The following is a 19,451-nucleotide window of genomic DNA, read 5'->3' as shown; positions in this document are numbered from 1 at the left end:
CCCTATCTTTCATCTGATTTGTTATATTATCCCATACATGAATATATATGGTTTAGGGATGGGGATCTCGACCATTTTTAAATTCTAAAACAGGATGGGTGGGGTGACCCCTAGCAACTCTTCCTATATTTCATTTGATTTTTCATATTGTCACAAACATGAATATATATATGGTTAAGGGGTGTGGATCTCGACCGTTTCCAAGTCCTCAAACAGGAGGGGGTGGGGTAACTCCAGGGACTCCCCCTATATTTCATTTTTTCTTTATTATATTGTCCTATACTTGAATATATGCAGGGGCGGACTCAAATTTCCAAAGCATGGGTTGTTCTCAGCTTAATAAAGAATATTCCGAGAATTTTACCTCAATTTTTTTTTAGCCTCGCTCTGCTCAGCGAAAATTTAAGTTTGCACCCCTCCTAACCTAAAATCCTGGATCTGCCCCCTCATATGGTTTAGGGGTGGGGAGCTCGACCGTTTCCAAGTTATCAAACAGGAGGGGGTAGAGTGGCCCAAAGAATGCCACCTATATATCATATGATTTACTTACATTAAGGTATATATAATATAGTTGCATTATTAGTGAAAAAAAAAAGAATGAAACTTTCAGCTACTTTAGTTGACCCTTCAAAATTGAGAAAAAACAAATAACTCCTCGAAATTGCAGTAATCTTTACACTTTAAAAGCATCTCACATGCATTATCATCATTTATCATTTATAAAGAAAATTTAGACTGTGACCATGAACATGTATATTGTTAGATATACTGTTCCCAGCTGTCACGTTGTATTGGATTTTTAAATTAAAATTTGTCAAAAAGTAATTTTGAGTTTCTGAATAAAATATTTTTCTGCTTTTTCTTTCTTTTACATATTTCTTTTGGTTTACAATACTAGTGTTTATATTCATTTACCATGCATAGATGTATTTTTCACCTGCTTGGATTTATTTTGTAAATGATCGCCTAACCCGGAATTACCCTTATCCGCTTCCGGAATCGGATCCGATTTTGTAAAATTTTGTCTTCACGGCCGCCATTGTGATGTGTTTGCAATGTTGTTTTTGTCAATCAGATACGATTTTACTCGAATTTATACAATATTTGTCGGCGATTTTCTGTATAAAGCTAGCGGTTGAACAAAATGAACATCGCCGTCATGAATGATCATGAATAATAATGATAAAAATAAGTTTTTAGCTCGTTTAATTGGAGACTTTGGTGAAAATGGTGAAAAGGTTTGCAAAGTAATTTCTTATTTTCTTTCAAGGTGACTACGTCGGGCGTAGCTAGAAACCAACTATCCTAGTCGAAATTCCGCTTGCAAAAGTGGAAGGTCGCGGACCTCGGACCACCGCTAATTTGCACACCTGCCTCCAAATTGAAAAGCTACGAAAATTTCTTTTTCTAATTTGAAATTGCCGCCAACAGCATGAACAGTTGAAATTATTATATAATAGACTACTGACGTAGTTGTACTACGTATTTGATGACAAACAGTATTCCTACGACTTTTGTCATTTGGGAAATCTAAACTACTTGTCTTAAGAGATATTCGGCGATTAAATATTTCATACAATTGTTCTTTGACATCTTAGCTAAAAGCACAAGTCATAATGAACTACACAAGGATTCTTAATAAGCACTACTTCCTATGTGTAACTTTAAAACTTTTGGATAAATCGACGATCATTTAAGGTTTTTCTGGTCATTATTTTTGTAATCCAGAATAAAAAGTATTAAAAAAGTGTTCAATTAGTTATATATAACATAGTAGCAAGCTAGATAATAACAATGGCAAGTATTTCAGGATTTATTGGGTAGAACACAAATCTAGGGTGCTCGCATAATGCAGCTTAACTGCATAAAAACACTTAGATTAATATCATCTTTTATTAATCAATCATTTGAATTAAGGAAAAATGTCCTTATAAATGAGTAATATGAACAATTTGAAGCTATAACATACAATATACTTATGTCAGTAGTCTATTCTTATAAATTATAAAATTGAGAATGGAAATGGGGAATGTGCCAAAGAGACAACAACCCGACCATAGAAAAAAACAACAGCAGAAGGTCACCAACAGGTCTTCAATGTAGCGAGAAATAACCTATATATATTGATATATTTATAACTGCACATTTCATTGTCTGAAATATGCCTATCGATATTCTATGTAGTATTGTTTAAATGCTGCATCATTACTATTTGTATACTAGTTGTATGGGCCATTGCCAATTATTGTAATTGAGTTTGTGCCAATAAAATATTTGTATTTGTATATAAGAGAAATATCTTGAAATATTTACTTTCTAAAACGGTGCAGTCCGGTGTAACCACACACCTAAGACTTATGACTTCACCATGTAACGTCCATGTTCACTCCATTCAACTGATAAAAACAAATAATTGGATAATATTGTGTGAACACATTCATAACATACTTTAATTTCATAAAATCTTCTGTTTGTATGGTTTCACCTTCCAGATTTTGTGGAATGTGTGTCCAAAATTAGGGAAACCCCTGTTCTGAGAGTTCCTCGAATGTCCGGCGATTTCTCGCATGCCTTCCAAAAATAGCTTATTTTGAACAAAGGAAAGATTTTGGAGGGCTAAAACAATAACAAGAACAATTTTATTTGTGTTACTTTGTTGATATGATGAAATCAGCTAATGCACGGTATCACCGGCCGTGCAGACACCAGGGACTCCACTGGATATATATTCATATTAATGACAATGATTAGGAAATGTGTCATTATACTTAAAAAAATGAAGATTTATTTAATTTTAATCATGTAAAAGAAAGATTTCTTGGCACCATGAAGCCATTTAAGTGCCAAGCCACTCTGTCTCTGACATTTTTTTTTTTTAACAATTATTAGATTTACTTGGATATTTTTTTTATTACAAAGTTAGATTTTTTACAATAGTTAAAGACAAATACAAAAATATTTTTGTAGAAATAAGCATTTTTTATTCAAAGAAAATATTCAGAAAAAAATGAATTGTGACTTTTTGTCCTGTGACTTTTCATCTCGAAACTGACCTATCCAAAATCGCACTTTTAATAGAGTGCTACATATAGAAATAGAGTGGACTCATCTGTGGCCAAAACAGTCCAAACGACTGTGACCGAACGGATTAAGAGGCCAAATCGCCGCTTCCGATGTCAGCTCTAGCCGAAACGACCGAGTCTGTGGCAAGTGTGGACGAAGAAGTTTTTGAGGCCGAAGCGTCTCAAAAGCTTTAAAAAAAATATATACAGATACTATTTAAATATGAATTAAGATATATGACTGTTTTCACAATTTAAAAGAGCTGACATTTGTGTAATATCAACCTTTCTAATCCATGTTCTCAATATTCTGTCAAAACGTCAGCCATTTGTAAACAAATCGCTAATGAAAGACCATTCTGCAAAATCAATTTTGATTAGCTCTAAGGATTTAGATTGACCAATTAAAAAGACGGTAACAATAAAGTATCTCTTCCGTCAATTTAACAACATGGCAGAAAAATGGGGGTGTCTTTCAACAGTCATTTAATTATTTAATTTTGTACATGATGACTTGATTTTTAAACGATCAAGATGAATGCTGACATTGAAAATAATATTCGCCAAAATCATCCATGGACCAAATTGCCACCAAATCTTAAGCAGGTGTGATAAAATACCATATGATATTTTTGTAAATTTATCTTCTAAATATATGGAGTCCCAAAAACCCTCCTGTCACAAACAGGGATTTTATCAGTATGTACTGAGTTACCAAATATGGTCCCACACTTGACCTTCCAACTGGTGCTTTTTTCGTGGAACCATTTTGTTCATAAAGCAAATAATATCTTAACCTGTTCAGTCAGAATGTTCCATGACAATACACCTTATCGCTTTTTGTCCGCCACTACCGGACATCACACAGGTTCCCATGAAATTAGACGGCATAATACAAAATATCTGACGCCACAATGGAAAAGGGATTGTTGTTTGACATCAATAGTTCAAGTGGGATAGATTCTCTGGTCAGCCAGGAATAGCAATTAGGTGTATACTCCTTATTGCGATTTGAAAATCTGTGCCGTTTTAACTATTGACATCATACAACAATTACTCTTCCATTTGCAGTTGTCTGCCTGCCCCACTGAAACTTGTTATTTTGATGTGATATATCAATATTGTCGCTTGTTAAAGTCGTTTTTTTTTTAGTTTGTTCAATACCATTGTTGAAGTTGGCATGGGTGCTTATCTGTTGTAAATATGAGGCTGGTATTAACAGTGAAAGGGGACCAAGTCTGAATGAATTCTTTTTTTGTAACTCCAAAATCTGTTAAAAAGGAAACGGAAATACTGTAACGTTTCTGATTTTGGTTCTGTTGTTAGGGATTTTACTTATGACGTCATGTTCAATGTAAATAAAGAAACGCGATCATCAGGTAACGTTTATTCATATCAAAGACAAAGAATTATAAAAATGAAATTGGTATTGTATTCCTTGAGTTCCTATATTTTACTAGACTACTCAAAGTCTCATGACAATGAGACCGGAAAAGGAAGTCGATTTCTGCGTTCTGCGCAAATGCAGGAATTAAAAAAAGCTACAAAAAAAGTTAAAGATTTTGAATTCATTAGTACAATGAAAATTTCGGGCCGAATTTTTTTATTGATTTTTCTACTGAAAATTATGACTGAACAGGTTGGTATATCTTAGCGTAAATTGCAACAGTATTAACCGCTACATATGTTAATCTACATTAAACTATCTACAATATGCATGGTGTATAAAATGCATATTTGTTTGAATCATTTGTAGCAGTCCTTCTAAGTACATTAATTGTAGGTCAAGAATGATATTGATGGAATTAAGAAAATTTTAGTTAACAAAAAGAAACTTGATTCTCATTATACATACCTCAAATAACACATAGTAGATTTTTTATCACAGTATCTTTTACAAATTTTCTATCTGAATGACAGGTTCTATAAAAAAAATCTAACAGTAACAGGTTTTTGTGAAGTACTTTTTATAATTTATCATTCACTGCAAGATTAGGGATGCTCAAGGTTACAAAAATTTCAGCAAAAATTAAAAAAAAATTGTGTTCAATACAAATCTTATTTATTCCACTATAAGTTGTTACTTTATGATTTGGTACAAAAATCAACCAAAAATAACAATTTTTTTTAAATACTGTTAAATATTTTCAGGTGTTGGGAAATTCTCAGAGAGAGTATGACAAAGCCATTGTTTCCTTTAGTATAAAGAATCAGTTAAGATGGAAAGCAAATATTGGTATGTATTCAAAATAAAACCAACAACCCTATGTTATAACTAATCACTATCAGGATAATCACCATTGCAAAACACTATCAAATGAGATCTTAAACAGTTATAATTAAAATACATAAAGAATGTATGAAATCACAAAAGTTAATTGACTAGGATTATAAAGGTTTATGGTTCTCTCCTGGCCAGACTTCCACCTCAAATTAAGATGAATCAGTCATCAATAGTGCTGAAAATAGCATGAGACACCAATTAATCAATCTTGTTTATGTTATACTTTCAGCATAGAAATATGTTAAACTTGCAGCATAGAAATATGTTAGAATTCTCCATACTTACACTGTTAAGAAATGTTTTTAAATATTCATTTGTTTATTCTGAAATAGATTTATATGAATAAAGAAATAGTAAATAAACCAGAATATTAAAACTGTAATGTCATCTTAATTTTGAAATTTATTTGATACGTTTTATGAAGAAACATTTTATGAAGAAAATGTTCATATGCATCTTAAATTCATCTGTTTATACTTTTACCTACCTGTGTGCAGTCCTGTACACACAGAAATTACAAATCTATAGAGATAGTTAAAAACTTGGGGTACAATTAAAAATAATCAATCATTTTACACTATATTGCAAGCAAAAAAATACTGAGTATTAAGCACTTGCTATAAACATATAAAAGCATTGTCAGTTGTTAAAGTATTTATTATTTAAAACTGTTATATAACAATTATTTTTGTAGTAAAGACAATACGTAAAGATGAGAAGAGATATTACATGGATATGTTACAGTATAGCCAGGATCATCTGATGTTATACCCGTATCATCTGTCTGACATAGTCGTCAAAGGACTTAGAGTTACACCATTTGTATACTATATTAATATGATGTCTGATATCATGTCACAAGAGAAAAGTTATGACTCCTTACCAAACTTTACTGCAGCTGATTGTAAGTTTCATCAGTTTGTCTTTTATAAAAATTTGATCATTTATTCAATTTACTCCAATTTTCAGCTTTTATATTCGGAATATGCAAAAAGATTAAAGCCTAAGAAGTTATCTTAAAATTCATAAAAACTAAAAATCAATATTGATATGTATGAAATTTGACAAGGAATTAAAGCTCCTCTTTTGAGTCAATACAATGTGAGACTGTTCAAAAATCCCTTCAGGCATTTATTTTGTACATTGAATGTAAGGGAATGTGTGGGCTTTACTGTTTAAATAAAGTCTCTTTAAAATTTAACAACTTTGAGACTAACAGAGAAAAGCTCTGTTTCTATTTTGACAATTTCCATTTTTGTCATTCCAGAGTTATTGGACTTTTTACATTTAAAAATTGGACATTTTCCAACATAATTTTGTTGTGATCCTTTTTCCTGAACATTTATTGTTGCACTAGTATTTTCAGGATTTTCTTTTTTGTCTTTCAAGAGATATGGGACTTTTAGGCCAATTAAAATTAATTGATAGATTTTCATCCCCGCCCGCACCTCTGAAATCTTCCCGCCCCGATTTTTTTTACTTTTGAAAAAAATACGATTTCCGGATTTTGTTCATTTCCGTTACCGGTAACCGTCGATAATTTCGTTTCATGTAAAACTTCCTGTTTCAAATTTTGGTTTTCTTATTTCTTAGAGTATTCTTACTGAATGATTAAGTTGATATATTCTGCTGATCTATGATGAAAACATCATTTACCGAGAATAGAGATTGATTACGAGAAGGGCGTGAAATATTCGGGTTACGAGTAATACGCTGTGTCCAAGAACGCAAATCGCCGTAGCGTATGTCCCAAATGACACAAATGTATGTGAGTAAAACACCTTGGATTTATTTTATTTATGCAATGACTTTGTGTCAAGAAATTTGGACTGTGAATGAAACCCAAAAGTGTTAAAATCGTGGAACACATTAGACTGGAATAAAGAAATTGACACAAGCATGAACTTTTTAGATTGGTGACCGTATATTGAATTAAAAAAAATCAACAAACATACGCATTTTTAATTTATTAATTCATAGCAAGCTCTTAGATTCAGATTTAGCTTTTATTTCGTTTTTTGTAAAAATAGAGAAAATATCCTCTGTCCCAATACCCACGATAGAGTCATTAAACAACGTTATGTTCTACATTGTAATTAAGTTTGCATCTTGCACATTAAGGACCAACCCTATTAATTAAACACTGTTTGAGTTCATTTTATTCTGTACTTATCGTACTTGTGTTGCATACCAATGCATTTGCTTCATTTTATTAGGACAACAAAACATTGCTTAGATTAAGAAAGCAAAATGCATTTGATGTAGGTAGTCCAACTGAAGAGCTAGAGCATTTCTCCACATTTCTGCTGCATGCTTTACTATAAAATAGGTTTCTAAAGTGGCAATTACATGTAGAACAGTGGTTTCCAATCAGAGATATATATTTATAATTTTGAGAAAGCGGAACCAGCATATGGAGTATATGTGTCTCAATTGATACGTTACTCTAGAGCTAGCTCAAAGTACGTTGATTTTGTTGAACGAGGAATACTGCTTTCTCAAATTTAAAGTTGCTAAGACAGGGCTATGAATCAATCAAATTAAGGTCATCACTCAAGCAATTTAATGGTCGCCATCATGAGCTGATTGGCCATTATGACAAAAGTGTGTCAGAAATCATGTCTCAGTGATTCAGTCATAACAACCTTTCATCATTACCGAACTGAACAAAGAAATAACCCGACGGGTGCCGTATGCTGTGCAGGAAATGCTTACCATTCCGGAGCACCTGATTTCACCCCTCGTTTTTAGTGGAGTTCGTATTGTTTCCTACTTATTATTTGTAACTGTTGATGTAAATGTCTTTTGGTTTTATGGGTCTTTGGTTACTCCTTGGTTTTGATTGTTATTGTCTGATACACGATACCTTATGGATGTATTTACATGATATAAGCTTATTATAACACTTTCATATATAAATAACACATGACAAGAAGGTTTCATATGAAATAAAATTTAAAAAATAAAATCCTCCCACCCGCCCCATTTTTTTCAAAAATTTGGATGAAAATCTACTTATTAATTTTAGTTGGCCTTATTAGTAATTTTGAACATTATTTGTTTTTTTCTAGACTACATGTAGTTTTTGTGTGTCAGCTGAGCTTTAATTGCAAAGTATAAATTAACTAACAAACAAATGTTCACAAACAATTTGTCTTGATTATTGTTGATTTCTTTATGTCTGTCAGCACTAAAAGGTTCATAGTGTTATATCTAATATCATGACAAGATGGTATTTGGAAAGGAATGATGTGACTTTCAATTCAATTAAGGGTCACACAATAACATTTTAATCAAACTACATTTTTTGTTTTTGCTTAAAAATAGAGGGGGGAAGGGCACAGATAGTTTGACATTATAATAAAACTTCCGCCATCTCTGGAACAACTAAAATTTTGTCTTGAAGTTATTTATGTTGTTTATATCTCATAAAAATGTTAGGGTCTGAAAAACAGCCACAAGAAATAAGTGTTAATTGGAAAACAGGACACAGACAATTTTGTTTTTTAGGCCTTAAAGTATATGAACAACAAATGATAAGAGCATGTGAGAATTACCATTTCAAAGGAGTTTTGCAAGACAAATTTAACCTGTGACAGTTTTGGGGATGAAAATAGAGTTTGTGAAAAAAATTGTTTTTGATAAAGGTTTAATATTTGATTTCAGGTTTAAGACTTCTAGGAATAGGTAGAAATCAGTATATTGACTTAATGAATCAATGTCGGTCCTCCAAGGTTAGTATTAATTATCATTAGGATGAACAACACTACTGGTAGTAGATGAGTTTTTACATTTAAATAAATTATTTTGTCAACACTAGTTCTTTTTTAATATGTATTTTTTTTAAATGTGTACATTTGTAAGATATCAATTAATTAACAAGGATATAAAATTGCTTTTTATATCTAAAGTATATTTTCAAATTCATTTCATACAAGAAATCAACTTATCAGATGTTTACAAAAAAAATGAAGTTTGAGAGGAATAGAGCAACAATTCTAAAACTTAAATAAATAACAAATAGGCAAAACATTTTTCTTTGATAACAGTTTATGTTTCTATTGTTTTTCCACAGAAATTTTTCAGAAAAAAAAATCCAAAAGAATTATTACCTATCCAACCAATAGATACATTACTTATCGATCATTGGTGGACCATCTCTACAGGGTATATTACAGAAGAAGATATAAAGGTAAAAATCTTTGTAGTGAATAGTCAGTTACAAGTGTATATTTTGATACAAATGTAAAATTTACACATTTTTCAATGAGAAACAATGAATATCATAAACTGAATAGTTTCCTCATTGAACTTTAATTTAAATTTCAGTTTCAAAAAAAGAAATAGCTTAACCATAAGATTCTGAAGTAGTGTGAGCCCTGCAAATGATTCATTGACACATTTTGATATATTTTTAAAATCACTATTTATTTTATTTTATAGTTATGTTCACAGACAGAAAAATTGATAATTGACAGAATCATAGACAATGGTACTCAAACTGCTGGAGAAATTGACTATGAAGCCTTACATGGTAAGATCGGATGATATATTTGTTATTAAAATCTCTGTATTGTCCTTGAAAAAAAAAAAAAAAAAATTCCTACTGTACAGTGGTTGCCACTCTATTATTAACTTTTTAACATATCTGCATTAGTTTTCTGTCTCTGCTGCTCTGTTAAATATCTTGAAAAATAATAAGAATAAATAGTAATCACCATAATTGATTTACTTTCTATGCAAATCTAATAATATTTTTTGTTTTGTTTCAGCTTTATATAGAAAAGGATATGTATATGTAGATGTACCCATAGATGATGATGATTGTATCATAGGTAATAATATGTCAGGATAATTATTGCTTTGAAACTTGTCATTGTGTTTTATCTACATGAACCTTTGTAGTGTTCTATCAGACAAGTTTGTGAGTAGTGATTTTGGATTAGTTACTTATTTTTTTACATCATGAATTGTTTGGGAAAATGTACATGAAGAAAATCTGAAAATTTATTATTATTTAAAAAATTTCGAAAAAGCAATTTCTTAAAGATTTATTTTATGCTTTAAGATGACCTTAAAAATAAATCATTGAAATATACATTTAGGCCAATTAAAATTAATTGATAGATTTTCATCCCCGCCCGCCCCGATTTTTTTTATTTTAAAAAATTTTGATTTCCGGATTTTGTTCATTTCCGTTTTCCGGATTTTGTTCATTTCCGTTACCGGTAACCATCAATAATTTCGTTTCGTTCGAACTTCCTGTTTCAAATTTCTGTTTTCATATTTATTGTTTCGAGTACTGTAAAAGGATTATGTTGACGAATTCTGCTGCTCAACGATGACAATATCATCTACGGGGAATAGAGATAGATTACCAGAAGGGCATGATATATTCGGGTTACGAACTTACGAGTAATGTGCCTTGTTCAAGAACGCAAATCACAGTATGTCACAAATTGGAAATTTCTGTCATTAGAAAACCGTGGATTTTTTTTAATAAAACATTGACTTTGTGTCAGCAAATTTGGGCTCTGAAAGATTTCAAAAGTGCAAGAATTGTGGAACACATTGGTAGAAAAAACATAACTGGACCCGGCAAACATACACATTGTGTTATAGAAAGCCCTTAGATTTACCCATGGCTATTGTTTTTGTTTAAAAACACCAAAACCCTTAAAAGAGTCATTAAACAACTTCATGTTTTACATTGTAATTATATTTGCTTCAGTCTTAAATAACTTAGAGATTCTTAAAAGCACAACCCTACTATTACCAACACTGTTTGAGTTCTCATTTCATTCATAATACTTGTGTTGCATACCATTGCATTTGCATAATTTTATGGGGACTACAAACCATCGCTTAAAAAGTAGTCCAACTGAATAGAGAATTTCTCCATGATTTTACTGCTACTGGAAATAGGTTTCTAAAGTAGCAATTGCATGTAGAACAGTCGTTGCCAATCAGAGATATTTATTCAAGAATTTAAAAAATTATGTCACCGATTCTTTATACATGTTTACACATGTACATGGTATTAGCTAATTAAACACTTGCATATATATAAAGTTCACGTCACAAGAAGGTTTCATATTAAATAAAATTTAAAAAATAAAATCCTCCCACCCGCCCCATTTTTTTCAAAACTTTGGATGAAAATCTACTAATTAATTTTAGTTGGCCTTATATAGATTGAAATGTGTACAGGGGAGATAAGTAAGAATTAAAAGAGGTTTTATATAGATGATATAGTTTCCTCTGATTTGTTGTTTTTCAGTGCCTCCGTTAGAAGGATTTGTGATGAATAGAGTTTTAGGAGATTATTTTGAGACATTGTTGTACAAAATATTTGTATCAATTGATGAACATACAACTGTGTCTGAGGTAAATTTTGTCTTAAGGAATATTTTTTAGAGGAATCATGATAATAACTAATTAAAAAAAAATGGGTTTCCAAGACACTGAGTCTTAAAAAATAAAAAATCTTCTCAGAGTACTTTCATGAGTGAACTATTGGTAATTTTTTTTTTAAGAAGTCATCTTTTAAGTATCTTCTTATTTTAGCAGGATTTTTGTATTGTGTGGAAATATAATGTTTTCAAAGGTATATAGATAAACTCATTTATACCAGGCTTAAAAAAGTTTATGCCAGACACGCTTTTTGTCTTCAACAGGCTCATCAGTAATGCTTAAAAAAAAGTAAGATTATAATTTCTTGTGTCATATTTATTGATTTAGTTTGTTTTTGGAAAGATTAGAACTGGTTCTAAATCTTTACTTAGGCACCACCCTCCCTAACAACAGGACAGGTTAGCTACTGTCACTAAATGTATTCACACTAAAATATAGTTCCCTATAGTTCTCATGTATGTGCACATAATACACAAATAAACTGAAAAAAACTGGGTATATTATTGGAGCAGTTCATTCAAGAATGTATGTCATTAAAGTGTGTTGATGTGCAGGCTTTTTTAAAAACATTTTGATTAGGTAAGTGGGTATTGATTCAACTAGTATGATTGACAACTGTCATTATCACTAAACAATAAGAGACAAGGTTGACCTTTAATTACAATGCCCCACCTCCTAAACTGCCAATCAAATTGACCACATTACCTATCAACCTCAGTCTTACATAATTATACAGACCAGTCCAATATGCATCTTATTCTTAATACACAAGAATTTGACCTCATAACTGATTACACAAATGTGTGTATTATTTGTTTGATATTTATAAGGATGATAGATTTATTTATTGCCAATTACTTTTGATCTACATTACATAAAGTAATTCTGTAAATTATATCTGAAGATAAATGATTAATGGATTAACAAGATCTTAAAAAAATGAAATATGAATATAAATATTAATATATAAAAGGTATTCAAGTATGGCCTATAATTTACTTGATAAATTTCCAATAATCATCTGTAATTAATCAACAATTTAGATTAGTTCACTTTTTTTTTTTATCAGGAATTGGCTTGAAACAGTTTTAAAATTTATAAACTTTTAATTATAACAAACCATTGTTTTTTAGTTTATTTCTCATCAATCATTATGTCTATTTTAGTCATTTGAATTTTAATTACAAGTAAATGTATATTTTTGCAATCAAGAAGGAATCCACATTTCAATAAAATTAGTTTAAGTTGAAAAAATAAATTGAAAAATACATAAAAAATTGATCAAAAGGCACTCTAAAACTTTTAATTTTCAATGCCAACTTACAAAATGTCCCAAAACAACATTTTTAGATTATTTTTGTTGGCACTTTAAAGCTTTAAGCTGTTGGTCTAAATTTATGTCTTACAAGGATATTTGGTAACATTTACTAGAACAATATTTGCATTTTTTTGTTTTTTTGAAACATGTTCAGAACTGGCAACATAATTTCGATTAGATATGAACTGCAGTTTAAATAATATGTGCAAATTTAGAGACTCATATTATTTAATTTGAGCTCATTTTATCCTCATACTGGAAAAGCAAGTTTCCTTCTAAAGACCTGCTGTAAATGCAATTTTCAGCAATAGTGTTTTATAAATGTTCATTTTCCCCAACATACCTTAATATGAAATAATTCAAACTACTCTTCTAATCTTTCCATGAGTGATATCCATCACTTTGATTGCTTAACCCAGAAAGTAAGTAAAATAATAATAATAATAATGATTTATTTTATTATAGTGTCACATATTTGATCAGACATATATATACACAATTTCATAACCAACACAAAATAAAAAGATCAAATATCCAGCCTTATGTAGACTTACGAGACACTTATGTACAAACATTTCTAAAATCAAAAAGTTAAAAGGTTTCATTAAACAAGTCATTGTAGTCTAAATGTTCAAAAATTCAAATTCTAAAAATTTTAAAAAGATTTAAAAAGATAAACTTATCTTCATACTGAGCTTTAAAAATAAGAAATAACAATAGAAAAATATTAATTATCACAGATAAACTGAAAAAAAAGTAAAAGTTTTTCCAAAATGACTAAATAATTTGAGTTAAAATCACTGTTTATAAATATAAATAGAAAAACATTAAATATTTTTGCTTGATAAATTCTCATGTGCTAAATAGTTTTCGTCTCTGAAAAGATTTAAAAATTGCATATGACAAAGAAGTTTGTATATCTTCACAAGACATTATTTCGATAAATTTACTGTCCATGTCCAAAGTATCGAAGCTATCAATTAAAGTTCTAGCTTTAGCAAACAATTCAAATCTAATATCGTCATATAATGGGCAAAACAACAAAAAATGTTTTTCACTTTCAACATCGTTGCTATTACATAGTCGGCATAGTCTTTCATCTTAAGGAAAACAATCAAATCTGTTTTCATTGTCCATAGATTTGTGGGGTATACATAGTTTTTATCAAATTGCAAAAAAAAAATCAACAAAAAAAAATCATAAAATAGAATCTATACATTTTTGGAAAACTATATTCATTGAACTAAATTTGAATATAACATTTCAACTTCATACATTTTTAAATTAATAAACTTCAATATCAGTATTGAATGCTTGACTTATAATACTAATTATTTTTTCAGCTGGCCAATGTTCTCCAGATTGACCTTGAACTTGTAAAGGTAATTTATATTATTTGTAAAAAAAAAAATAAAAAAATTGCAAATCGGGTGAAAATACATATTTCCTATAAATATTTGTGTGTTTTAAAGCTTATGTCTGACTTGTGAACATAGAATACAAAGCATATATCCTCATTATCAAAATATAAAACTGAACAAACAGTAACTTTTCTTTTGAATTACCTTAGTATTTTTCAAAGTTTAACATCTGTAGTGTATATTTTTGTTGTGATGATACCATGATATTTTCCAGAATGCAGTTTCTATGTACTGTAGACTTGGCTTTGCTAAGAAGAAAGGAGCAGAATCAATCAATTCAGATGATGTTCATCCTTCATGGACTAGTGTTACACAAGCATCTAAAAAGTAAGTGTTATTCCATTAAAATGAAGGTATGAGAGACTTAATTTAAATGTTTGAAATATTATGTAATATCAGGTTGCGCTATAAAATGAAATATCTCTTTTGTTAAGTGTCAATATTATGTATGCCAATTAACTAAAAATACAAAGTAAATTGCTTGTGGGAGGTTATTTGGAATTCATTCCTTTCCTCTCACATTCCTTCTATCAGATCATATAGATATTTTTGATATCCTTGCGTTTTCAGACCATCATCAGATCAGCTGATTGTCACATGGAAGGAAGAAAAAGTAGAATTGAAGGAGTTAGCAGACACAACCGTACAGGAGGAAAAAAGAGATGTCAGTGCTCTAGAAAAGGCTATGGGTTAGTATGTATAATAAATAATAAGCCAAATTGATTGAACTTGGTGTGAAATAACATATTCATCTTTTTCTTTTATACAAATGGAGCAATCTGAAATAAACATCAGTTTTGGACACCTAAAAGCCTGATTCTATAATAGATTTTAAGGTGGTACCCAATTTCTGGACTAAAATTAATTTGGCTTGTTTAATTTTCATAAAATTTTGACAAAATATTTACTTTGACCCTTTGAAAAAAAAAACGGAAAAAAAATTAAACTAATCACTTTCTTGGAAAAATTTCATTGTATATATTTTACAGAGTTATCTCCCTGTAGTGTTAGGAAACACCTTAATATTTTGTCTATTGTAGAGGAAGAAAGTGCCACCAGTGGAGGAAGTAAAAGAATAGCCTTTCTGTTTGACTCTACTCTTACTGCCTTCCTTATGATGGGAAATTTATCACCAGTAAGCATTTATGTACTGTAGTAGAATTATTAGACAAAGTGAAGATAAGGGAAGACACAAGTTTGTGAACTTACTTTTTAGGTTAGGTTTGAGCCGGGCTCCATATCAAAGCCTATACTTTGACCTATAAAGGTTAACTTTTTACAAACTGTGATTTGGATGGAAAGTTGTCTCATTGGCACTCAAACCACACCTTCTTATATCTATTGTTATCTGAAAACATAAATTTGAAAATAAGAGTCAGTGTTTTTTTGGGGAAAGACGGCTTGAAGCCGTCAATTCCCTAATGGGGTTGGCCAGAGTATCATTCCCTCACGTCAATCATTTTGTTTTGATAGTTTGGAAACCCCCTCAAAATGTCATACTGAAATTGATGACAAGGAGAACAGATTGATTTTAAATACATTTTTTAACATTTCCCTTCTGTTTCTCGTGAAATTATCGTATATTGAGCTTTCCCTTACACTATATACGTTTCTTTTACAGTCTGAAAAAATCAGTATTACGAAATATTCTAAATATATATCTAACCTAGTGACGTCATTGTTGGAATGCCACACAGGGATATCCTTTATTCATTATAAAAACCAGTCACAGTATTTGTATACTAATTTAAAATCCGTATTTGTTAAATGTAAACCTAATGATGTTTGCTGTAGTGTAGATCATTCACACACCAACATGCAATGCTTTAATCTGAGGCTATAATCAGATAATTTGTAGGTCAACTTTCGCGGTAAACAATGTCAATGGGGATACATGAGATTGGGGAGAGAAACGACAGTTTTCATTGTTTCTGTTTAGTTCTGTTTTAAGAATCTTCCTCCAATTCAGGAGCACCTCCATTGATGAGCAATTATACACTAAAATCAAAGTAAATGTTTCTGAACACTTAAAATGTGACATTTAGTATATGATAAGTAGTCTTCTATTAAAAAAAAATTGTGTACCAACATAATTATTGAAATGGTTAAAAAAAAAAAAAAAAAATTAAATGTTGCTTTTTGTATTTTATACCTATTGAGATTGGGGAGAGCAACTGCAGTTTTCATTCTTTCTGTAAATTATGTTTTTAGAATCTTTCTCCAATTAAGGAACACCTCAATTGATGAGTAATTACCCACTAAAATGAAAGTTAATGTATCTGAACACTAAAAATGTCACATTAAGTATATATATGATAAGTAGTCAGCAATTAAAAAATAATTTTGCGTACCAACATAATTATTGTAGTGGTCATTTTTTTTTTCATTTTTTTTTTAAATATTGCTTTTTGTAGTTTAAAGCTATTTATTCATGAATTTTACAGATATATCAAAATGTGGGATCTGGAAACAAACTTCACACAGCTTATATCAATCATATTTGATTGTACATGTATCCCTGTGATGAGAGTTGTATTGGGAACTTTATCAATGGAAAATTAAAACTGAATAGATTTTTCAGTCCTCACTTTCTTGAGAATACTGTCACAAAAAAATTGAGAATGGTCTTAGCCTGATGTTCAGTTGTACATAATTAAAATTCTAAAATATATTGTAGTAGTTGTTAAATTCAATTGAATTTTAGATAATTAACTCCCAACTTTAATCAAATGTTTTGATTTAGAAGGTGCAGATCTCATTGGTCCAAATTGTCTCTATGATGAATTCTTGACTAAGGAAATGAAATAACAATAAACAACAATTAGTTTCATTATTGTTAGCCTTTCTATTTTTCTAGCTGTTCTTTTGCTCATTTTTTGTATGTAGACTATCAAAAGATACCCCCCTAAAAATTGAAACAATGGCCGTCTTTTCCCTCAGAGCTCTTCAGCTCTTTGATTAAGTAGAATGATTAACAACTGCTGTTTATAACTATAAGTTTGTTTACAGGGATTAAAGAGTCATGCTGTTACAATGTTTGAGGTTGGCAAGTTGAGTGACGAATCATTGGATAGCTTTTTAACAGAACTTGGAAAGGTATACTTGTAATGCATGTTTCCCCCCGCCATATTGGAGGGGGCATTAAGTGTATCCCTTGTCCGTCTGTACATCCCAAATTTGATTCCATTTTCTAACTTTAGTTTCTTTCATTGTTCTACAGCTATGTCCCTTTGCAAATCGAATAATTGCTGAATTTTTGGTTTCTGTTCTCTATAATCATAAGTTTGCCTTGACAAACAAATGTTATGAAACATAAACACAATGCTTATTACCACAGATCAAGTACAAATTTGAATAGCATCATTTTTGGTGTTCTTGAGTTATGTCACTTTAAAATTGTGTATGCAAGTGGGGACATCATCTGTATCCCATGTAGACATTACCCATTTATTTTTTAATGCCAATGGACAAAAATGAAGTAATGGAAGAAATTGTGAGGAAAAATTAATCTTCTAGTTCTCAAGATTTGTTTCAATATATGTTTGAAGAATTATGGCACCATTTTTATTATATAACAGCAAAAATTTTAAAAGAAATGACAGTTGTGATTATTTTGAATATGTATGTAATGCAGGAATGATGGAAGCTATATTCTAAAGAATAATAGATGGTTATTTGCTATATATTGGTTAGTGGTAGTTATTTCAAGCATATTTAGGATGATCCAAAGACATGGCATTGTAAAAAAACAGCAATACTGTTTTGTTTATATAAAGTTTAACTCTAAATTGAATTCAGATTTTGTCTACTTTGAGCAGTATAAACACAGTAGAATACTTTACTTTTAATGTTCATTTATTTATCCAACAAACTAAAATTTGGAATACATGTAGAAATATCTACAACAATAATATATATTGATGTAACATAGGTTGGTTTTGAAGCTGAAGGTGAAGCCAGAAGATACTTCCAACATGCCCTGACCTTGAGAGATACATTGAAGTTCCTGAGATACAACAAAGATCTAAATATAGACACAGACAATGGCAATGCTGTTGATTTAATCAGATGTGAAAGTTTGTTAGGATTAGATCATGCTACTAGAGCTAGAGTATTAAACAGAAATTATAGGTACAATTAAGAGCCAGTCTGCCATAAAACCATGCAAAATCTCAAATTTCGTCCAAATTGGTAGTAATAACTTTGCAACATTATATATATTTCCAAAATCTTTGGGTATTTAGGAGTTAAGATAAAAAAAATTTTGATTAATTCACACTATTTTCCATTTAACAGCCTTATTTGCATATTTGTGAATTATAAAAAAATAATGCAAAAAAATCACCAAAATTTAGGTACTTTTTAAAGGTCTGAATAATTGATATATCTCTTAAATATAGCATTATCTTGTTATATTTTGCAAAGAACATTATAAAAAAAAAAAGAAAAAATGCATTTTGACATACTTTTTACCTTTTGGCAGGTTGCCAGAGAGATTCGTGCAACAGATGTATTAGATAACTTGCATGTAGTACATGTACTCAGTAGGTGTTTTCTCTCAAGATCATATTTATTTTTTTAAACTTTTAGGATTTTTTTAAAGGTGCATATCAGTTCTAAGACAAGTAAAAAAATTTAGCCTGGCAAATAATGGGAAGTTAGAAAAAAATGCCCCCAAATATCTATAAAATGCACTATTGTAATAGTTTTTGGCCCTTAACATTTTAACTAAAACTGATCAAAGTAGACTTATATTTCGGACAATAACTTTAGTTTAAGTGTATAGATCTTTATGATTTTTAATCAGAAGGTTCAATACCACAAAAGGAAGCTTTGGAACGATTTTGGGGATGATGGTCCCTAACGTTTAGGAATTAAGGGCCCAAAAGGGGCCCAAAACAAGCATTTTATAGTTAAAGGATAATAACTTGTGTATAAGTATTTCAATTGCT

At 30.2% G+C, this 19,451-nt stretch overlaps 2 protein-coding genes across 6 annotated transcripts in view; one reads left to right on the top strand and one right to left on the bottom strand.

Annotated features, from left to right (window-relative positions):
• LOC139515812 (calponin homology domain-containing protein DDB_G0272472-like) overlaps nt 1–3,460 on the bottom strand; it is a 33,000-nt gene extending 29,540 nt beyond the window's left edge. For 4 of the 5 annotated variants that reach the window (XM_071305515.1, XM_071305541.1, XM_071305533.1 and 1 more), the window contains exon 1: nt 3,348–3,460. The gene's annotated coding sequence lies outside the window, so the exon portion shown is untranslated. Of the gene's footprint in view, nt 1–3,330 lie in introns of all 5 variants that reach the window. The other variant, XM_071305525.1, reaches the window with a different exon arrangement.
• A 24-nt stretch (nt 3,461–3,484) lies between these two features.
• Nucleotides 3,485–19,451, top strand: part of LOC139515802 (protein FAM91A1-like) — a 29,624-nt gene continuing 13,657 nt past the window's right edge. Inside the window, exons 1-14 of the mRNA XM_071305503.1 lie at nt 3,485–3,668; nt 5,214–5,298; nt 6,041–6,250; nt 9,013–9,080; nt 9,422–9,538; nt 9,790–9,880; nt 10,119–10,181; nt 11,627–11,733; nt 14,422–14,460; nt 14,714–14,826; nt 15,070–15,188; nt 15,540–15,634; nt 17,509–17,595; nt 18,431–18,630. Of these exons, the coding sequence (XP_071161604.1) occupies nt 3,597–3,668; nt 5,214–5,298; nt 6,041–6,250; nt 9,013–9,080; nt 9,422–9,538; nt 9,790–9,880; nt 10,119–10,181; nt 11,627–11,733; nt 14,422–14,460; nt 14,714–14,826; nt 15,070–15,188; nt 15,540–15,634; nt 17,509–17,595; nt 18,431–18,630 (1,466 nt within the window). The 5' untranslated portion in view covers nt 3,485–3,596. The remainder of the gene's footprint in view (nt 3,669–5,213; nt 5,299–6,040; nt 6,251–9,012; nt 9,081–9,421; nt 9,539–9,789; nt 9,881–10,118; nt 10,182–11,626; nt 11,734–14,421; nt 14,461–14,713; nt 14,827–15,069; nt 15,189–15,539; nt 15,635–17,508; nt 17,596–18,430; nt 18,631–19,451) is intronic.

Source organism: Mytilus edulis, chromosome 1, assembly GCF_963676685.1.
Source record: "Mytilus edulis chromosome 1, xbMytEdul2.2, whole genome shotgun sequence".
Classification (NCBI taxonomy): Eukaryota; Metazoa; Mollusca; class Bivalvia; order Mytilida; family Mytilidae; genus Mytilus; species Mytilus edulis.
Note: the sequence above shows the minus strand (reverse complement) of the source record. Positions and strands in the feature narration are given on the sequence as shown.